At 37.9% G+C, this 20,190-nt stretch overlaps 1 protein-coding gene across 1 annotated transcript; it reads left to right on the top strand.

Moving 5' to 3' along the window:
- The first annotated feature begins 1,821 nt into the window (after positions 1–1,821).
- hspa12b (heat shock protein 12B) lies at positions 1,822–20,168 on the top strand. The gene is made up of 13 exons (XM_048185972.1): positions 1,822–1,866; positions 3,977–4,073; positions 6,902–6,996; positions 8,419–8,543; positions 8,651–8,837; positions 9,043–9,147; positions 11,281–11,397; positions 13,563–13,740; positions 15,464–15,550; positions 16,932–17,036; positions 17,715–17,973; positions 18,065–18,168; positions 18,251–20,168. The coding sequence occupies exons 2-13, from the start codon at positions 4,028–4,030 to the stop codon at positions 18,916–18,918; spliced, it is 2,076 nt and encodes a 691-aa protein (XP_048041929.1). The 5' UTR covers positions 1,822–1,866; positions 3,977–4,027; the 3' UTR covers positions 18,919–20,168.
- Positions 20,169–20,190: the final 22 nt, after the last annotated feature.

A 20,190-nucleotide genomic window follows, 5' to 3' on the forward strand; every position in this document is an offset into this window, starting at 1 on the left:
GACAAACATGCAGAGGCTTATGTCTTTGTAGTGCACAAAGGGGACAAGAGCAAGAAACCTTTGTGTGTGCTCCTCGAGGGACTGATCCCCCTGTCCCCCTGGGAGAGGAGGAGGTTCTGAACTGGTGCTAGATCAATTTGTTATGGTCAGATCTTCTGTCAACAAGGGGTTGCAAAAAGGTGGAAATAAAAGAGCTGGATCTATTTGCAAGCAGTTTTCATTAATCAAAATAAATTCAAAATTAAATTTCTTCAGGCTATCTGGAAACAAAACACAGGAAGCAGAACAACACCTATAGTAAGACGAGATCTGATAAACAACAACTGAAAATGAGGGCTATATATACCTACATAAAAAACACTAGAGACTAAAGGAGGTAGTTAACAAGACACAGGTGAGCCACATGAGGGCAAATAAAAAAACATGGTAACTGATGAACAAATCCTTATACACCGCATAGCATATACAAATGAATGGCAAGTTCTAAAGGATAAGATGCAGGAAATGAAAAATAAAACATTGTCAATAGAAAATCTTTTCTGTTTTTGTTTTTACTCATTTCTCATCAGTGCTCCACACTACCAGTTGGTGCTGGTAATGCACCAAAAGCTGGTCTGCCAACTGGCAATAAACTGAAAAGAAGAAGAACTAAGACAAAGGAAAGACAGGAAACTGAACTATGAACAGTGCAAAACCAACTTAAAAAAAAAAGTCCAACTCAAGCAAAACACTAACGCAGAACAGACGTGACAGTATCAAACATCTGTGTGTGTAATTTCTCACATGTTTGTGCTATAGGAGAGCCAGTAAGCAAGCACCTAGCAGCTCCACAGAACCACAGAAATATATAAGTAGATGTCCGATTCGACCACTCAAGACATGTTGATACGTCCGCCATCATGAAACGATTAACACTTCAGATGCTGTCGTCAGTAAAATGACAGTAAAATGAGTTTTCACTAAAAGTAAAACTCCATGAGTTTTCCAAGATGCCACAACATTGTGCAGCCTCTGGTAGTAAAAACTGCAGAGATTTAAATTTCCAAAGAAACTGGAAAACATATGTGCATTTGTTAGAAATGCAGCCTCTAGTGAGAACTCATGAACATTTACAATAAGCAGATCAGACTAATTCAACATAGATGAGCTAACATGCATTTGTTTGTATGCAAATATAGTTTTAAACTGTTTTAATACGATTCTTTTAGTTAGGAAAGAGCTTTGTTAGAGAGGGAAAGGGGAGTAAGACTGAAATGAAACAGAGAGTGAAGAGAAGACAGGAAAGACAAGAAAAATGCTCGAACTGGAAGAGAAGCTGAGAGGGAAGAAAGAGCTGGATGCAGGGGGTGGGCAGAAGGAAAAGAGGGGAAACACAAGGAGGGGGGATCGGATGACTTAATCAGTGCACGCTGCCACTCCAAATACTCTCCACCCTCTCTCTCTCTCACTCCAACAAACACACCGATACACAGTGATTTAATCTGTGTCAGTATGAAGTCAGATCCCCTCCCTTTCCCCCTTCACTACAGCAACCTTCATATTCAGTCCCTGTACATGTGTGTGTGTGCGGCTCTCTCAACCATTCCTCCCTGACATTCCTCAGCAGATGAAGGATTGACTGCTGGGATACAGAAACAGAGGAATATTCTGGATCTGAGCACTTTTGTAACTTTTTTCAACTTTAGAACACCTTCAGCACCATCAGTGCTTTTCTTCTTTCAGACCTTAGGCTGGAACTTCTGTTGGAAAACAGCATCATTACGCAGACTCTGCTACTGAAACATCCAATTCCTTTTGGGATTTTGGACTTTGATCAGGGACTAAACAACCCCAGGCAGGGGACGATAGAACATTATAAACAAAAGGGTGAGTACAAATTTAACATGCTAAAAAGTTGAATGGGACCAGCATCAGGTGCAGTGCTTTGTCTTCTTTGTGTGCTGACTGACAGAAGTGGGATTGATGGGGGCGTTCCAGAGAGATTAATGACTTAATCATGCTCTAGTATAACATGAAAAGACAAATGGTATTTTACTGGACATTCTGACCACAATTACCTGACGGACATTGAAATATGACTTTGTACATCCTCTAAAATGACTATAATTGTAATGTAGTAGGAAAGGGGTCTGTAATTCATCATACTTGACCTCAGCTTCTGCAAAGTGTCGCAAGTAGCTCATGGGTGGAAATTAATAGGAAGATTTTCCTAGAAAACTCTCAGAGGAAACAAGATGTTTGTTTGTGGTTTTTTTACTGAGGTACAAGCTGAAATTATTTTCAGTGGCAGTCGACAATATACTGAGGATGGTTAAATAGAAATTGTTGTTTTAATATCATTGATATACCATTATAGTTTTTAATGTTTTCATTTAGATTTTTCTATTTTTCTTTTCATTTTAAGTTTTATATATTTAAGTTTTTTTTTAATATCCCTATATAGTTTTAAGTTATTGTATTACTTAAACTTAAAGCTAAACGAAAAAGACAGTTTATACATATTTCAGTTAATGTTTACTTTATTTCAAGTAATGAAAATGTGTTTTTATGGTTTTAGTTTTAGTTAATGATAATAACCCTGACTAGAAACAAAAGTATTTTACAGTTACTGAGAATAAATATAATCTGCCACAAGTCAAACAACTGAAATGTCTCACTGGAGCAGACAGAAGCTTTAAATTCTGCTCATTGCCCAAAGATAGGTACTACAAGTGGTCACTAAATACATTTTTTTAATACAGAGATAGTATTTTAAAAGCACATTTTAGTTCATATTCATGGTGTCTCAAAATAGCACAGTTGAGTACACTTACATGTTCTAAAGATTATCTTAAGAAGTACTAAAGAAGAATTTTTAGTATATTAAGTACAAAATTAGTGCGTGAAAATAGAGCACTTTAAGTGCATTATGGAAGTGTACTTTTTTTTCACCTGGGACAACACAATAACCTTTGCAAAGCAGGTAGAAAAAAGTATACCATGAAGAAACAGTGTTTCTTTGTTCAAATGACTCAGCCTCAGTGGCAGAAAGCCTCTTTGATGTCATTTGTAATCTGTATGAAGTGTGTCTGAAACCATATGGAGAGGCAGTGATAAATCATATCATCTGAAGGCAATCAAGTTCAATGGGCTTGTATCATTTTAAAGTTTTGAATGTTTAAATGTACAAATATCTTTATCTTTCACACACACACACACACACTGCTTCCCTCAAACCCTACAACCTTTGAGAGGGTTTGAAACTAACAGTGGAAGAAAAAGAAAATGGGAACGAGTCCAAAGAAAAGATTAAGGCAAGAGGCATGGGGAAAACAGGGGGGAAAGGGGAACACTTTGGGGGTAGGGGACATGAGGTTGAATTTCAGAAAGAACCATATTCATTTTTCAGAAAAAATCCATTGTATTGTAAACTAAACACTTAAATCATACTAGCATTTAACAGCATTTACTTAACACATTTCTGTGTTTATTGTGTTTCTCTCCTGTTGCAGATCATTTGGTCTGGAAACAGAGCCCAACAAGAGCTTTGGGAGATAGGATGACTAATACACACCCACTAACACATCATGTCATGCTTTTGTTGTTGCAGCTGGGACATCCTAATATGATGTTTTAAAAAGAGAAAGAGAGAAAAAATATAGATTTGTATTCAAAGAAATGATAGAATTTATTCTGTATGTGTGAAACGTCTAAGGTCAATGACTAAATCTTTTAAAAATGTAGTTTAAAACATGTTCCACATTCTAAGAAACTCTGTCTAATATGTATTCATGTTGATTTCTTATGGTTATTTTAAAGAATATTTACTGACCCCCTAAACATCTGGGATATTCATGAAGTAAAATCAAATAACATATTTTCCTAAAACCTTGAATTCATATTAATTTTACATTACATTTAAATGACATTACATGTAAATATTTCTTGACATCATGAAAGAAAAATGTTTAAATATTAATAAAAGCTTGCTTCACAGGTCAGAGTTATTCTTACCCTGTTAGGCTGTAAAAGCCCTGTGACCTCTACAATGGCAGACGTCCTGCAGCTCAGTACCAACAGTCTACAAGTGCCAGGTAACATTTCATTAAAATTCTTCTGTGGGATATGGTGCTAAAATTAAGACTTGGATGAAAAAAATCATATCTGTAGAATATCCTGAGGAACCTAGGTTAATAATAGTTTAGTAGAACAAGTAGGCTACTTTTGCAGCATACAACCAGAATTTATATACAGCAGACTTGGAGTCCAAAATGTAAAGCTGAATTGAAACCTGTGATCATCCACATATTTCCACAGGAATTATGCTGTAATTCCTGTCTATGCCGTCAACAATACTGGACAGGGGTGTGACCCTCTCTTATCTACGCTCTGCACTCTTGAGAATATCTGTACATGTCGATAACATTCCTCTCACTCTTGAGTGAATTCCACCCATATTTGAGTGTGTGCATGTTTGAAGGCATATTAGAGTGACCTTGCTGGAAGGGGTCAATCCATGTTGATAGTACTTGCCATGGAATTCATTTTGACCTGATTGCCATACGCACATTTTGACCATGATAGGAATTATGGAATGTTCGGAATTCTGCTCCTGAAATTCCTTGTGTTGCCATAGATATGAGACACCAAAAATCAAAGTGTTAATGCTGAGTTCACATGATGACAGTGTTGAAGACAAAACTGAATGCTCATTTTAACTCCTGTGTTAGATAATGATAGAAAACAGCTTTCAAATGTATTTGTATTTCAGGCCTGGAAATAATTGTTCAGGTTTTAAAGTCTATCATCTATTTTCTAAATGCATGTTATTGATCTCATAGTAAATTAATCGTCCCCTGTATATATTTCATTGTTATTTTTAATCAAAATGTCATAACTCGATCTTCCGGTGAAACTTCTTTCTGATGACATATGACGACATAATGGTGATATAAGTCCACAACTGACTACAAGCCCGGATTCAGATCTGCCTCCATCACATCTCAAAACCCAATAGACCCTTTTCACAGACTGTGATGACGCGTTTTAACGGTTATCAATATCGTAAATCCTGCAAAGATTTTTATATTTTCATTTTTTTTTTTTACGTATGTACATTTATAATACTATACTTAGTATTATATTACCTTTGCATCAAATTACAAAAAACTAGTTAATGCTGCTGTGAGGGTGTTTCTAATACAGCGGCTATGGGAGTAAAAATGATATCTTTCTCTCTTCTGACTGCCGTTATCAATCGTTTTCTATTTTTTTTCCCCTCTTTTTGAAAGTTGTGAAAACACTATTGTGGAGTTTTTCTTTAATTTAATGTATTCTTTCATTCACCGCCATAGAATTTAGCTAATATAGCTAATATATAGCTAATAGAACCAAGTCCCTGTCCAGCTTTTTTCTTTTTCGATATGCATTAAACTCGGATGTACATCATAATATGGAGGAAAAGATCTGTTTCATTTCATTGCAATTTTAAATGTGCCCTAGAATTAAAAATTGAATTTACCTTGGCATAGTTAAATAACAAGAGTTCAGTACATGGAAATGACATACAGTGAGTCTCAAACTCCATTGTTTCCTCCTTCTTATATAAATCTCATTTGTTTAAAAGACCTCCGAAGAACAGGCGAATCTCAACATAACACCGACTGTTACGTAACAGTCGGGATCATTAATATGTACGCCCCCAATATTTGCATATGCCAGCCCATGTTCAAGGCATTAGACAAGGGCAGCCAGTAACGTCTGGATGTGCACAGCTGAATCATCAGACTAGGTAAGCAAGCAAGGACAATAGCGAAAAATGGCAGATGGAGCAATAATAACTGACATGATCCATGAATACATGATATTTTTAGTGATATTTGTAAACTGTCTTTCTAAATGTTTCGTTAGCATGTTGCTAATGTACTGTTAAATGTGGTTAAAGTTACCATCGTTTCTTACTGTATTCATGGAGACAAGAGCCGTCGCTATTTTCATTTTTAAACACTTGCAGTTTGTATAATTCATAAACACATCTTCATTCTTTATAAATTTCTCCAACAGTGTGTAATGTTAGCTTTAGCCACGGAGCACTATCAAACTCATTCAGAATCAAATGTAAACATCCAAATAAATACAATACTCACATAATCCGATGTATGCATGCAGCATGCATGACGAACACTTTGTAAAGATCCATTTTGAGGGTTATATTAGCTGTGTGAACTTTGTTTATGCAATGATAGAGTTGAGAGCTCGGAGAGAGGGCGGAGAGCACGAGCAATTAAAGGGGCCGCAGCCTGAATTGGCGCATTTCTAATTATGCCCCAAAATAAAATTATTTTAAAAAATCTATGGGGTATTTTGAGCTGAAACTTCACAGACACATTCAGGGGACACCTTAGACTTATATTATATCTTGTATAAAAAAACATTCAATGGCACCTTTAAATACTTCTGAAAGAAGGCTAGATGTATTTCCACGTCTTTTATAAAGGTATAAGGTCATTCACCACATAAGGTGCTATGAAATCTAAAATGATCCACATTGCAGTGTTTTTCCACGAAACCATCCATTGGAAATTCTGATGTCGCCAAACACATGCCAGTTGGGGTTAAAAGCTCAGGCAAACAATATGGAATTTTGAATTCTCTTAGTTGCTCAGCCTCTCTGGTGTTTTCATAACCCCTAACACTCCTGTTCAAACTGCCATGCTCTAAGGCGGACTCGAACCCTGGTCTGCTGGCATGGGAGTCGGGCGCTCTAACAAGGAGGCTAAAAACTCTCTTTCTCTTAGAGCTCTTACTTGCCTATCCTGATCTTGTTTTTCGAGTTTAATGCATGAGCAACTCACTTATTTAAATATTTTCAGGATTCCTCCATTCATCCCTCATTCTTTCTCTTTCATCTTATCTTTTTCAGGTGAAGACAGATCAGCCTCTACATCTCCATCTGGTTCTCCATCTCCTTCCAGAAATGAGTGCAGTATCACTCCTCTTACTCCCTCTCCCTCTCCGGTAAGATCATGACAGATACAGTGCTGTACTATGCACCCTCTTTAGCGCTTTATATGATAAACCTGGACCAAATGCCAAGATCAGATGCTTCAAACTACAGTAATGTTGAAAGAGGATGTGGTACCGCCAGAAATATGCAATTATGCTTCTTTACTTAGCACTCAGTCAGTTGGTTTAAAACAGCTCTGTCATTAGCTAATCCTCCAGTCAAAGTGCACTGCAATCTGTGGTAGCGCAAAAATGTTTTGTTCGAAAGTTGACTTACTCCTGTATCACTTAAAGGTGAAGTGTGTCATTTCTTCACCACTAGTGTCACAAAAGGGAATTGCAAAAATAATGTCAAGGTTTCTCAAACACTCACCCTGTCTGCCTTCGGCTGGATAAACACATAGTCCCACCTCAAACTCATGCCATTGGTTGAGGTAATGACCCTGTCCCTTGTGACTTACAGAATGGCTGCGTCTGAAATTGCATACTTCTCTATAGTAGGCAAAAAACATATGTGATAAAAGAAGTATGTCCGAATTCCCGGGTACTCATAGGCAAAAACTCGGATGATCTACTTCTTCTGTCGAGATTCTGAAGTGTACATTTTATGGACACTTTATTATTATGAGGCCATGGGAGAGGATTTATGAATGGCAGTGAAGCAACGTAACTGATGCTGGTAGGTCATGTGATAAGGATAACATGGCATAATATACAAGTTCATACGGTATTTTTTTAGCTGTCATGAAGTAACTACTTATTCAAAATAAGTACCTACTATGATTTCGGATGCAGCCAATGTTTTTATGTATACCACTGCACTGCTTTTCCATAGTTTTTGATGCTTTGGACCATTGCGTTCACATCTAACATCTTTTTTAGTGTCTCACGCAAAACATGGTGTTCTAAAAACATGGTTAAACTTAAAAAACACACACATTTCTAGACTTTGCCTTTTCCGTTCCACTGTTGTGCTTCTCGCATATTTAAACGCAAAATTGCATTCTGTGTGAATGTCCCCTTATTTTTTTTCATTCCACTGCTTTACCCTTCCATTGTTCTTCGATGTAAACATACACTAGACGTACGTTTAACCATTGTTCTTGCATTTTGTGGCTCTTTGCTCATGTCACAGCATTCGAAATGCTTCTCTAGACCTTACGTTTTTTCGTTCCACTGCCCTGCGTCTCACGTTTTTAAACACAAACACATACTTACATAAATCACCTTGAAAATACTGGTATGAACATAAGCTGCAAGTGATTCACGATACACCTCCCTCTTGAGGTGTTTGGTCAATGTAACACTCAGGTCAGGGAAATGATCTAGAGATAAGAGAAGAGAGGGAGAAGCTGGAGTCAGTTACTCTTTGTGTAAAGTCACCCCTCTGAAAAAGTGATAAGGCCTTGTTTATTTCTCTCTTTCTCTCTTTAGAGGACAGAACTGAGGCCGCGTGTGGCTCGTCCATTTTCTGTGGTGGTTGCTATAGATTTTGGCACCACCTCCAGCGGCTATGCCTTCAGTTTCACAGAAGATCCTGAGACCATTCACATGATGAGGTATATATGACATCTGCACACAACTGTCTCTAACCTGAAGTTATTATAAGTTCTTATAACTCCCCAGCCCATTTCTTACCCTATATTTCTCTTTGTTTTTCTAACAGACGGTGGGAGGGTGGCGATCCTGGTGTAGCCAATCAGAAGAGTCCAACCTGTCTGCTTCTGACCCCTGACCTCCGGTTCCACAGTTTTGGCTTTGCAGCTCGAGACTGCTACCATGACCTTGACCCAGAGGAGGCCAGGCATTGGCTCTACTTTGACAAATTCAAAATGAAAATCCACAGCACCAGTGTAAACAGAACATACTTTTACTGACTCTGTTTTTTATAGTAGAATTTATTCAGGTAGAGTAAGTGCTTAGCTTAGGGACATCAAACATTGTTGATAAGGTATCACAACACTGGCTAAAAAAGAAGAAGCTAGATCTACTGTCTACTGTATTATTTGTGACACTTCTGTGAGCATTTCTGCAGCAGAATTTCTTGGTTTTCTGTAGGATCTCACTATGGAGACTGAACTGGAGTCAGTTAGTGGAAGAAGAGTACGGGCCATTGAGGTGTTTGCTCATGCCTTGAGGTTCTTCAGAGAACATGCTTTAAAGGTGAACACACACACAAAGCAGGAGCAAAAGGACTATCAACTAATCAAGGAGTCATATTAGTACACTAAGGATTGATATTAAAACCTAAAGAGTATACTTATCTAAAGAGTACATATCTTATTAGGGTACAATTGATTGTGATTAATTAGTAATTCTTTATAATTTGCCATAGCTTCACTGTAAAACCGAACAGTGAAATTAATTAAATTAAATGAGTTTGTTTCACTCAAATAATAATGAAAGTTCATTGTACTTAATAGAAAAAAGTTGCATGAACTCAAAATTTCATTGTAGTAAGCTGAACTTAATATGATTGAGTTGAGCTGCAGCAGATTTCTAATTCCCAGCATGCTTTGCGTCAGACCATATAAATAACCGTTGAAATTAAGTGTTATTTTGTGTGTTTTTGCACAAGATTAACATATGGAGATATAAGTTAATGTTTAATGTTGTGTTATGTTGGGATTCAGGGGGGTTCTGTTATGTTAGTTTTGTAGGGTTACCACTGTGGTGAAGAGTAGAGCCTGTGGTTAGGTTGAGGATGAGCTGCAAAACATTTAAGACCACATATGTTGTTTGATTACATATGCAAGTATGTAATGACTCTCTGATAATGTCTCTCTGATAGTTATAATAGCATGTGTTATTTGCTATGTAACATTTAACCAAGATCTGAATGTGATGTTTATGTAAATTAACTGTATGTAATTAACATTATGATGAGGTGGGAAAGGGATTCTGGTGACGGGATTGTTAGTGAGAGACACCGGTGCACCACACTGGCCTTGATCCGCTTCCATGGCTCTCAGCCCCGCCCCACTTGTCACAAAAATTTTAAGTTCTACCAACTTTAAAAAATGAGTTAGTTTACTTAAATGTTTTGAGGTAATAAGTTTCCTCAAATGTTTTGAGTATTCTGAACTTATTGGGTTTTACAGTGTTGTTGATAGTTATTAATGAGACAAATCTCAATTTAGTAATTATTGATTACCTAATAAGCAACTTTCTCTCAGTCCCAAAGCTTATTTCCATATAAGTTAACAGAAGTAACTGAAGTATTATTGTAGTACTACTCATTTGTCTTGCATTAGTTCCTGCATAGTTACCTATTAATGACCAACCATTATTCTAAAGTGTTACCGAAATTATATATTAATTTCAGCCTTTGGCCCAACATGCTGGTATAGTATAATTTTTGGTTTAACTTAAAAAAGTAAGTTACCTGGTTGCCCTAGAATTTTGAGTTCATTTAAACAAAAAAGTTGAGTTAATCAATGAAGGTGATTGGTTTAATAAACAGAATCTCATATATTATGTTATCTGAACCACATTAATTATCTAAGTTGATTTGACAAAAGAAAAAATGTGATAAATCATGAAAATATTTTGTATGTAGGGTCAATTCCCATCAAGTGGTTTTTAGAATGGATGGATATTAATTCTAGAATGTCTGAAATATAATTTTTAAAATGTATTTTATCAAATGTATTTTATTTTATTGTATTTTTTTAAAAAATATCTAATTTCTTTATACTTGTATTTGACTTACTAATTATTTGAACATTTGAATCTGTGAAACACATTTTTCCAGTGCTGTTAGTATTGTCTTGGTTATTTTTTTCACTACGCAGGCTTTTGTTGCCTATTTTAATTGTGTAATATAAATCTCTAACTAGGGCCAGACTGAACATGAACCACCAGTGTAATGTAGAGCAGTAGTGTTCTGTGGCTTTGGTCTAAATTTTTCAGGACATACTTTTCCTTCACTCAAATAAGAACAAATCCAGTCTCTGTGAACAGTGGGGGTCGGGGGAGGTGGAGGTTCTGGGCCAATCTGTAGTCAGTCTTGGCTGGACCCAAACCTTCTTCCTCCTGCTTCCTGGAGCCCCTGAAGGCTTGTGGGAAAACACTAACATGGAGATTTCTACCAAACTCCGGCCATGCATCCTGAGGGTCATGAGTTCTGCACATCACGGTACATTTTAGAGCGGAACGGAAATAAGGGATATCAATAACTAATAGAAGTATGAAAATGTTATCTGTGGAATGTAGTTTAGATAAGAGTAGGAAAAATAGTAATGTGTGTGTGTGTGTGTGTGTGTGTCTGTGTGTGTGTGTGTGTGCGCTTTTCAGGAGGTGAAGGACCAATCCTCCTCTGTGCTGGAAAGTAATGAAGTACGATGGGTCATCACTGTTCCTGCGGTGTGGCGGCAGCCAGCCAAGCAATTCATGCGAGAAGCTGCGTATTTGGTAATGTAGCATAACTGATCTAAGATCGGTTTCCACTACATATGAAAAATTACACATATTAAAGTACACACACTTTGTCTTTCACTTTCTCTTTTTCTTTCTCTTTCTCTTTCTTTTTGTTTTTCTTTCTCTTTCTCTTTTTCTTTCTCTTTCTCCCTTTCGTCTCTCATGCACACTCCCACATTAAATGTGATGTCCTTCAGCCCCCCAGTACAGTTCAGGAAATGTGCGTATATGAAAAGGAATGCAATAGTCACTGCACACATATAGTAAATGGGAATGTTGAAAGACTTTTGTATGAGTGGAGAGAAATAGTGTGCCAAGAGGGGACTATAACCTGATATCCATTATATATGTGTGTGTGTGTGTGTCTAAGAAATCACTAAGAAATCAGTCACAGAGATTATTTTTACATACATCAACAGTACCTGGATCGCCGTCAAAGAACAAAGACTGTCGATTCGATCACTACCAGCTGCACAGACTCTAAGACCCCCGCAGTTATATCTAAACCAGCCAACAACTCTACATTTTAAATAGGTCTGAACTGAATTTGTTGTAGTAGCCCTGGATCTTTCGCTCTCACTACCTTAGTAGAGGTAAGGCAGGTTAAGGTTAATTTTTCTCTTTGCAATGTCACAAAGGTTAAACAATGCAAGGGACCAGCACACAAACACAGGAAACCACGCCTGTCCCAGTCAAGCAAGAGAGGGTGAACGAGGCAGCCCACCTCCTCCTATCATAACTCCATGACAAACTGGGGAAGTGTACTGATACTTTCACAAAGTACTGAAACCTTCTTTCCGATTACTTTGGTTACCACGTTACCAGTGCTCATTGTACAGTAAATGTGTTGTTTATATTTTGTAGTAACATTCAATGTTGTGAAACATTATGTTTATATTAAGTTTTCTGAAGAAAATCTGAGAAGTGCAAGCTCATAAAACATGTAAATTAATGCTAGGGTGTAGTGAATGGGTGCCAGGGTGTTGCTATGCAGTTGTTAAGGTGTTCTTACTAAATTCTTATTGAGAGTTCTTACTAAATTACTGGTGGCTAGAGTGTCCTGGGTGGTTGCTAGGGTATTGCTATGGTGTTTGACTGTCTCAAGTCAAAAGAACCCGATGCGCCATACAGTTCAACAGCACTGGTACATTTTTGTATCAGTTTGAATTTCTCAAGACCAAGGCCGGCCCAGATTCTGTTGGTACCCAGGCAAGATTTTAGATTGTGCATTTTAGACAACTCTCCCCAGTTTTGCTAATGGCTAAAACTAATACCTATGGTAACTGTGCTGTCATACAATTAACACATTATGCTGATCATGTCATGCTTGCTGTAAACTATTACATTTTTTTTTTACGTTGATCACAACATTGCTATTGTATGTTGTATATGTTGTGTATCAATAGTAATCTAAAATACTATAAAAGGATATTAATTGGCAGAAACGTGGGCAAAGCTCCATTGAAAATCACTAAAAAGCTGTCACTCATCTCAGTTCATTGGGATCTCACAAAGTTACATTATAATCAATAAAGCTGTCTACAATGCACAATAAATCTCTTATTTACATTGTGTCTACAACTCATTTGTTATAATGCGAGGATTTGCGAGCGTGCAGAACTCAAGAGTCAGCACTGAGCAAAATATGCCACGGGATGGCCCTGCTCCAGACAAACTCTCAATCTGGGCATTAGTTTTAGGGATTTTTCAATCAGTCTTTCTGCAGGTTATATCGTTACTTACTTATGCCAGTAGGTGGGAACAAGTGTCTCTTTGAGTGAATTATTCAGTTATTCACAAATTCATTCAAAACATTCATCCAAATTACTGTCTATACGAGAGAGTCATTGAATCATTCACTCAACTGATTTGTTCAAAAACCGATTCATTCAGGAACTAAACAAATTATTGTCTGTATGAGTGAGTCATTGAATTGTTCACTCAACCAGTTCATTCAGTGATTCATTCAGTAATGAATAGTTGCTGTTTATACAAGTGAGTCACTGAAATATTAACTTAACTGATTTGTTCAAAAGGCTGATTTATTTAGGACCTAAACATCACTCTGTGTGTTGCTTAAAAACTGTTGATTAGTGTAAATTACTCAGTATTAACTCAAACTCTACTAATTAGGGCTCATTTTGTTTATCTTATTGTAGGCAGGTTTGGTGACTCCAGACTCTCCTGAACAGCTCCTCATAGCTCTTGAACCAGAGGCTGCATCCATCTACTGCAGGAAGCTCCGTCTACACCAGGTCATTGACCTCAGCCAACGACCAGTAACCAATGGTTTAGATGTAGATGGCTCCCGCCCTTTCGATTCCAGTTTTAGGCAGGGTAAGAAAAGTTTTTTTTCTTCTTCTTCTTCTTTTTCTAAATCAATTAGCATTATACAATATCACTTGCTCTCGGATTGATCCTGGGAAGGAGTCCAAATTTCTTGCTTTAAGTGTATCACATTTCTCTATAAACATTAAATGGGAACCATGCTTAAAGCATGGAGAATACAGGACTGTCTTTCATCCCTTGAAAATAGAGTACTGCTTTTGTTTTGGGTGGGTTTGTGTGGGTATGTGTGGGTTTATGCATGGAGGACAGTTAGATCGGGGGCAGATTGATCCAGAACCAAGTGGGTCTTAGTGACTGTGAGAGCATGTGGTTTGGGTTAAGACAGAAAATACAAGATGACATTTTCTCAAAGGTTAGAGTGTCCCCTGAGGTCACAGAGCTGAAAAACTCTTTGAAAGATTGACAGTGTTTTTGTTATCAGTGCTTGAAACAAAATGGGGCTCTTTTACAAACACTCTTTTCACATTTATATACCACAAAAAATAAAGTACTGTAGACACCATCATTCATTCCTGCTTTTACACTCAAATAAAATATACTCACAATTATACACACACATTTCACATTATAATTGGAACAAGGTGCTGTGGACCATGAGCTCACCCTCCTCTGGACTGCTTACACTAGTTTCCCTGGATGATTCCTTTTGTTCTTTCAGTCTTTCTTGCATTTTTGCTTGCTTGCTAATTCAAAGGTTTGTGAGTGCATGTATGTTCCAAAGGGTAATCTCCCAAAACATGTTTTACAATTGGACAATGTTCATATACACACAGAATTCGAGGGACACAAACACACAATTCAACTTTGGCACTTTTATGTTCCAAGGGATTTTTTTATTATTATTATTTACACTAACAGGCATGTGTTTTTTCCTTTATGAAGGTAACAAACTTTCCTGAAAACCATGAAGTCTTGTTTTTGATGCTTCTGAAAGTGGTTTGCATTTTATGCATTGATTGTGTTGTTTTATTCATCGCACAGAGACTTAGAAACTAGTCCAAATAATTTAGTCCATCATTGTCTGTCCTCTCATCTATATTAAGACCATGGATGCATTATTCATCTCTGTCTCTGGTCTACCAAACCACATGGGTTTTAGAGTAATTAAAGTTCAAATCAGTTTATTTTTACTTTTTCCTTTTCCCTTTGTCTTGTTTCAAATGTTGTCTCATATTGTAATGGGTTCCAGATTGTCCCTAAAGTGTAGTTTTTTTCTGTGTTTTTGCAAGCTGTGGGAATGTTCAGCAGCATGTCTATATTCTCTAGTGTTCACAGACTGTACCTGAAAAGAAAATGTTTGAAGTAATGCATTCCATAAAAAGAGTTCCTCAGGAAATATGACATCCAGTATAGCCTTACTAACCCCAAAAGTGAAGCAGAGATCATTCTTAGTTTAGCAGGTCATTATTCACTAAAAGCACCCACTATAAAACTGCAGCCATGAAACAAGCTTGTTTTATTAGGTATAAGAGCAAAACTTGATGTAAATTGAGCTCACATCTCAAAGATCATGTTTTACAAATAAAAGCTTTAGGTTCATTAAATCAGGGTCTGTTTAGCAGGTTGCCTTAAAGATCTAGGTATCTGCAATCTCTCCCTTTCTCTTTTGCTCTCTGTGTGAATTTTATTGATTCTAATGTGACAAGGCTTTGATTAATGCTGCCCATGTGTGAATGATTCATAGATTAAAGGAAGTCAATGTGTCTTTCAGCCCGTGAGCAGCTCCGCAGATCCAGACATAGCCGAACTTTTCTGGTGGAGAGTGGTACTGGAGAATTGTGGTCTGAGATGCAGACAGGTAAGAGATGGAAACACACACACATTTATTTAGCTATAAAAAATGGCAATGGCAGCAATAAATAAATATAATAAACGGTAATTTTGACCTCAGACACACAAAGTATATTGGAAACTGACATCTTGTTGCCTTGAGGCCATATAGATTGCCGACACTAACAAATTGTCTTTTTTATTTATAATTCTTTTATCATAATACAAGTAACCACAAATAGACCATAATACGTTCCAGGGTAATAATTCCCAGAGTATTGTATTGCAAGACTTTTTCATTTTTCATGTAAGATGGAACATTACTATTTTAAAACATGATTTCCCCTAGCCAAGCTTCCTTGTTCTCTCTGTGCATATAATGTTTATATGACTGTAATTGCTGTGCATATGTGTAAGAGACCCTCATTATGGAGCAATCATTGGTATGTTGTTACTGGCTGTACAGTCTGAGCGCATGGCTGCAGTGTGTGTGCGTGCAGTTCTCTCTGCATGACTGGCACAATGACAAGGTGCAGGGTCAAAATAATCAGATCTTTAGCTCCAGATGTTTCCTGAAGAGAGAGAGGGATCGAGAAGGAGAGTTTATTAAGATCTAACTCATACAATACTCAAAATACAGATCTCCTTCAATCTCTCATAGTCTCCTGTGATTCTTAATAGTGCACACATGCTTATAGGTTCGCAAAGACAAGGCAATTTTCCATGAGTTATTACACCACTGTAAACAAACAAGAAACACACTTTCCTGTGTAGTTAACTTAAGTCAATTGGCAGGAGCCAAGCTAAGCCACTTTTATCTCAGATTGCATCATAAATGTCTGAAGGCTGTTTGCTAGAAGATCTTCCTGACTGCAATAGGTCTGGGAGAAAAGAAAGGGGGTGTTATTTAAACAAGTCTTGTTGATTTAAAAAAATCTGGTAACAATTATTAAGCAGGTAACGAGAGAGGGGTGTCCATACTCGGTCCTGGGGGGCCACTATCCTGCAGAGTTCAGCCAGAGATTGCATATTATAGGGAGATGAGAGAGTCTGTATCTCTTACCACTGGAGAAAGCATAACGGCTAACTTAATCATGTGTGGCACCTCTCAGCCTATTGTGTAATGGCAGTGACATCAGTGTCCGCCATTCAAAACTCCTTCCCTGCGTGTCGCCAGAGCCGGAGTGTTACGCTTTTTTGGCTAAAGGTTGCAGGCTTGCCTTTCAGTGGCTCTGGTTTAGCTCCAACCCCAATTAAACACACCTGAACCAGCTAGTCAAGGTCTAATTAAGCATACAAGAAACTTTCAGCCAGGTGTGTTGAGGCAAGTTGGAGCTAAACTCTGCAGGACTGTGCTTGGTGACCCCTGGACTAAGGTCAAGATTAAATAACCATGTGTATTCTCAAAGGTGATCGGTACATTGTGGCAGACTGTGGTGGTGGGACGGTGGATCTGACAGTGCATCAGATTGAGCAGCCACAGGGCACTCTGAAGGAGCTTTACAAAGCCTCAGGTTAGTTGAAGACCAAAGCCAACTTCTTCATCACACTTACAACTACCTCCCTGACGATTATAATCTTTGTCTCAAAGATCTTCAAGACTAGAGTGAAATGATAGGGCTTTGCTGAAATGAATACTCATGAGTGACCAAATTTGATTTCAACTAGTGTTGTACATGATTTTACAATGTATAACATGTTCCTGGATCGATGTCCCTCCTTGATTCCATTCCAATTCCATCCCAATTCCATCCCATGTTGTGGGATGGAATATTTGGGCCATAGTACCAAATGTATGGTAGTGTTAGCTATGAGTGTGAGCTTGGCAAAAAGACAAATCAAGGGCGCTCATAAGCAGGGTAGGGTAAGGTTGGGTTGGGGGTCCAATCCTGCACCTGGAGGGCCACCTTCCAGGAGAGCAACAAATCTAGGAGCACATCCTATCCTACTAGGCAACATGTTTATCACTAGTTGGAATGAAATCAAAGGTGGAGTGGTCCATCTTGATTATTCACTTCAACCATGCCCTGTCTTTTCACCCCAATCCTGAAAAAATCTGATTCTGAAGGTCGTCTGATCACGGTTATTCCAAAGGATTTAGTTTAGGACCTTAAGAAAAATAAGGTGAACATGCAAATCAAGTGGCATGTTACCTAAACCTAAATGGTACATAATATATGTTTCTCTTTCAGGAGGTCCCTATGGAGCAGTTGGTGTGGATCTTGCCTTTGAGGCTATGTTGTGCCAGATCTTTGGGGCTGACTTCATTGAGAGTTTTAAAGCAAAACGTCCAGCAGCTTGGGTGGACCTCACCATTGCATTTGAAGCCCGTAAGCGCACAGCGGCTCCTGGCCGGGCCAACTCATTAAACATCTTGCTGCCCTTCTCTTTCATTGACTTCTACAAGCGACACCGGGGGCAGAGTGTGGAGACTGCCCTGCGCAAGAGCAAGTAAGTCCGACTCATTGAGGACATTATTGCTGAATTATGTCTTTGAAAGTGTGAGTATTTAAGTTTTAACTTTGTGTAATGTTTTTGTCAGTATGAATTTTATAAAGTGGTCATCTCAAGGGATGCTGAGATTCTCTGCAGAGGCCATGAATGAGCTTTTTCAGCCAACCATCAACAATATCATAAGACATATTGGTAAGAGACGTCTCTCAAACAAACACTAAGCCAGGGATCGGTATTTAATTCTCTAACTTATCGATTTCTCTTACCCTACCAGAGAACCTGATGCAGAAGGAAGAGGTAAAAGGTGTGCGTTTTCTCTTCTTGGTTGGAGGATTCGCAGAGTCGCCCATGCTTCAACGTGCAGCCCAGAACGCACTAGGGCGGAATTGCCGTATCATAATTCCACATGACGTAGGTCTAACCATCCTGAAGGGTGCAGTCCTGTTTGGACTAGACCCCACTGTTGTCCGTGTACGCCGTTGCCCATTAACTTATGGTGTTGGGGTTTTGAACCGCTATGTGGAAGGCCGACACCCTCGTGACAAACTACTTCTCAAAGATGGCCGAGAATGGTGCACTGACATCCTGGACCGCTTTGTTAGCGTTGATCAGTCGGTGGCTTTGGGTGAGGTGGTGAGGCGGAGCTACACTCCAGCAAGAATAGGACAAAGGAAGATCATAATCAACATCTACTGCTGCGACACTGATGACATAACCTACATTACTGACCCCGGGGTGAGGAAGTGTGGTGCCATCACGCTGGACCTGCTTGAGTCAGGGGCAGCGGCAGCTAATGTTGGTGAAAACGATAAAGGATCCACATTTGAACGCAGGGAGATTCGCACTACCATGCAGTTTGGAGACACCGAGATCAAAGTCACAGCTGTTGATGTGGCAACTGGTCGACTGGTGCGGGCATCGATTGACTTTCTGTCCAACTGATCCTACTACACCGTTTCTGGAGAGAACTGGAAGTCGTAGAATGCGAGGGACATTTAACGACAGCTAATCTCGTCAAAAAATCTCAAATAACAGCTTTGAGTTTCAACATCTGGATACATAAGGATTGCAGATGTAAAAACTGGAGGGCTGAATGATAAACTGGAATGTTATTGGGATTCCATTTCATCGTGCAAAGCACCAGCTATTTGGACTCTCTCTATATTAAGTATACTGTAAGCTTTGGATTTGAAAGATATTCTAATTATGAGTAATGAAAATCTCAATTATGTCAAGAGCCCTAGACAAAATTTAACTAGACCTATAGTAAAAAGAACAGAAAACGCATTTACATTGTCAAACAAGCTTCCATTTTTGGCATAATTTCTGTAAAAGGATTTCCTGTTAAAAAATAGGAAGTAGTTCCAATTCTGTTATTGCTGGTAGTGTTAACTAGCATGTCACGCATGCAGTAAACGAACATATATATTTTTTCAGGTTTGCAGATACTTAGTATTTAAATTGATTTATCAAATAAAGCCACTTAATTATTTTTGTAAACATATTCTATAACTAAATATTAATCATTTTAAACTTGTATCAAAACAGATCTCATGTTTATAAATGATGGTTACACCACCTGGAGGTAAGAAGAGGAAGTAATCATTTTGAATGATGTTGAGGAGGTTGGTTAACAGAGAAATGGTTTAAATTAATTTTCTGATTTCCTAGGTACAAAACAGGTAGTTACATTTTGAAATGCGACTTGTAAAAAAAATAAATCCTGCCTGGATGTAATTATAGTTTTACTTATTTGCTCCATGAAAAATCTGGTTTGTTCTTCCAGCACAATTTAATTAGCTAAAGCCAATGAAACACTACCTCTCAAGACTTTAAATTATTCCAGGTCTAAACTTTTAAGGTCTGTTTGTTTTTTTTGTTTTTTTGGATACATGCCTGGTATAAACTTTAAGTGATAACATTTATCACACTAACACTTATCATTCTTTAATCTGTTATGTAAAAGTAATATTGGATTTTCATCTACCAGGAGGTAAGAAACCCACTTCAAAAGATGTTAAATTTCCTATTAAATATGCTGGACATCAGTTCGAAATAAGGAAATCAAGCTAGGGGTTAAATCACTCAACACAATGTTGGAATATAGTCCTAAAATTTTAGTTCAATACTATGAAATTGTTGGTATACTAATCACAATGACTGAAAATAAAGTTATTTTTCTTTAAAATGTTTATCTGATCTGATGTATAGTCA

This window comes from Megalobrama amblycephala, linkage group LG3 (genome assembly GCF_018812025.1).
Source record: "Megalobrama amblycephala isolate DHTTF-2021 linkage group LG3, ASM1881202v1, whole genome shotgun sequence".
NCBI lineage: Eukaryota > Metazoa > Chordata > Actinopteri > Cypriniformes > Xenocyprididae > Megalobrama > Megalobrama amblycephala.

Excerpts from the sequence above, each read along its gene's own strand:
- hspa12b (XM_048185972.1), top strand. The coding sequence starts at position 4,028 with ATGGCAGACGTCCTGCAGCTCAGTACCAACAGTCTACAAGTGCCAG. Across the intron at positions 6,997-8,418 it reads TTACTCCCTCTCCCTCTCCG|AGGACAGAACTGAGGCCGCG; the intron begins GTAAGATCATGA and ends TTCTCTCTTTAG. Across the intron at positions 13,741-15,463 it reads CGATTCCAGTTTTAGGCAGG|CCCGTGAGCAGCTCCGCAGA; the intron begins GTAAGAAAAGTT and ends TGTGTCTTTCAG.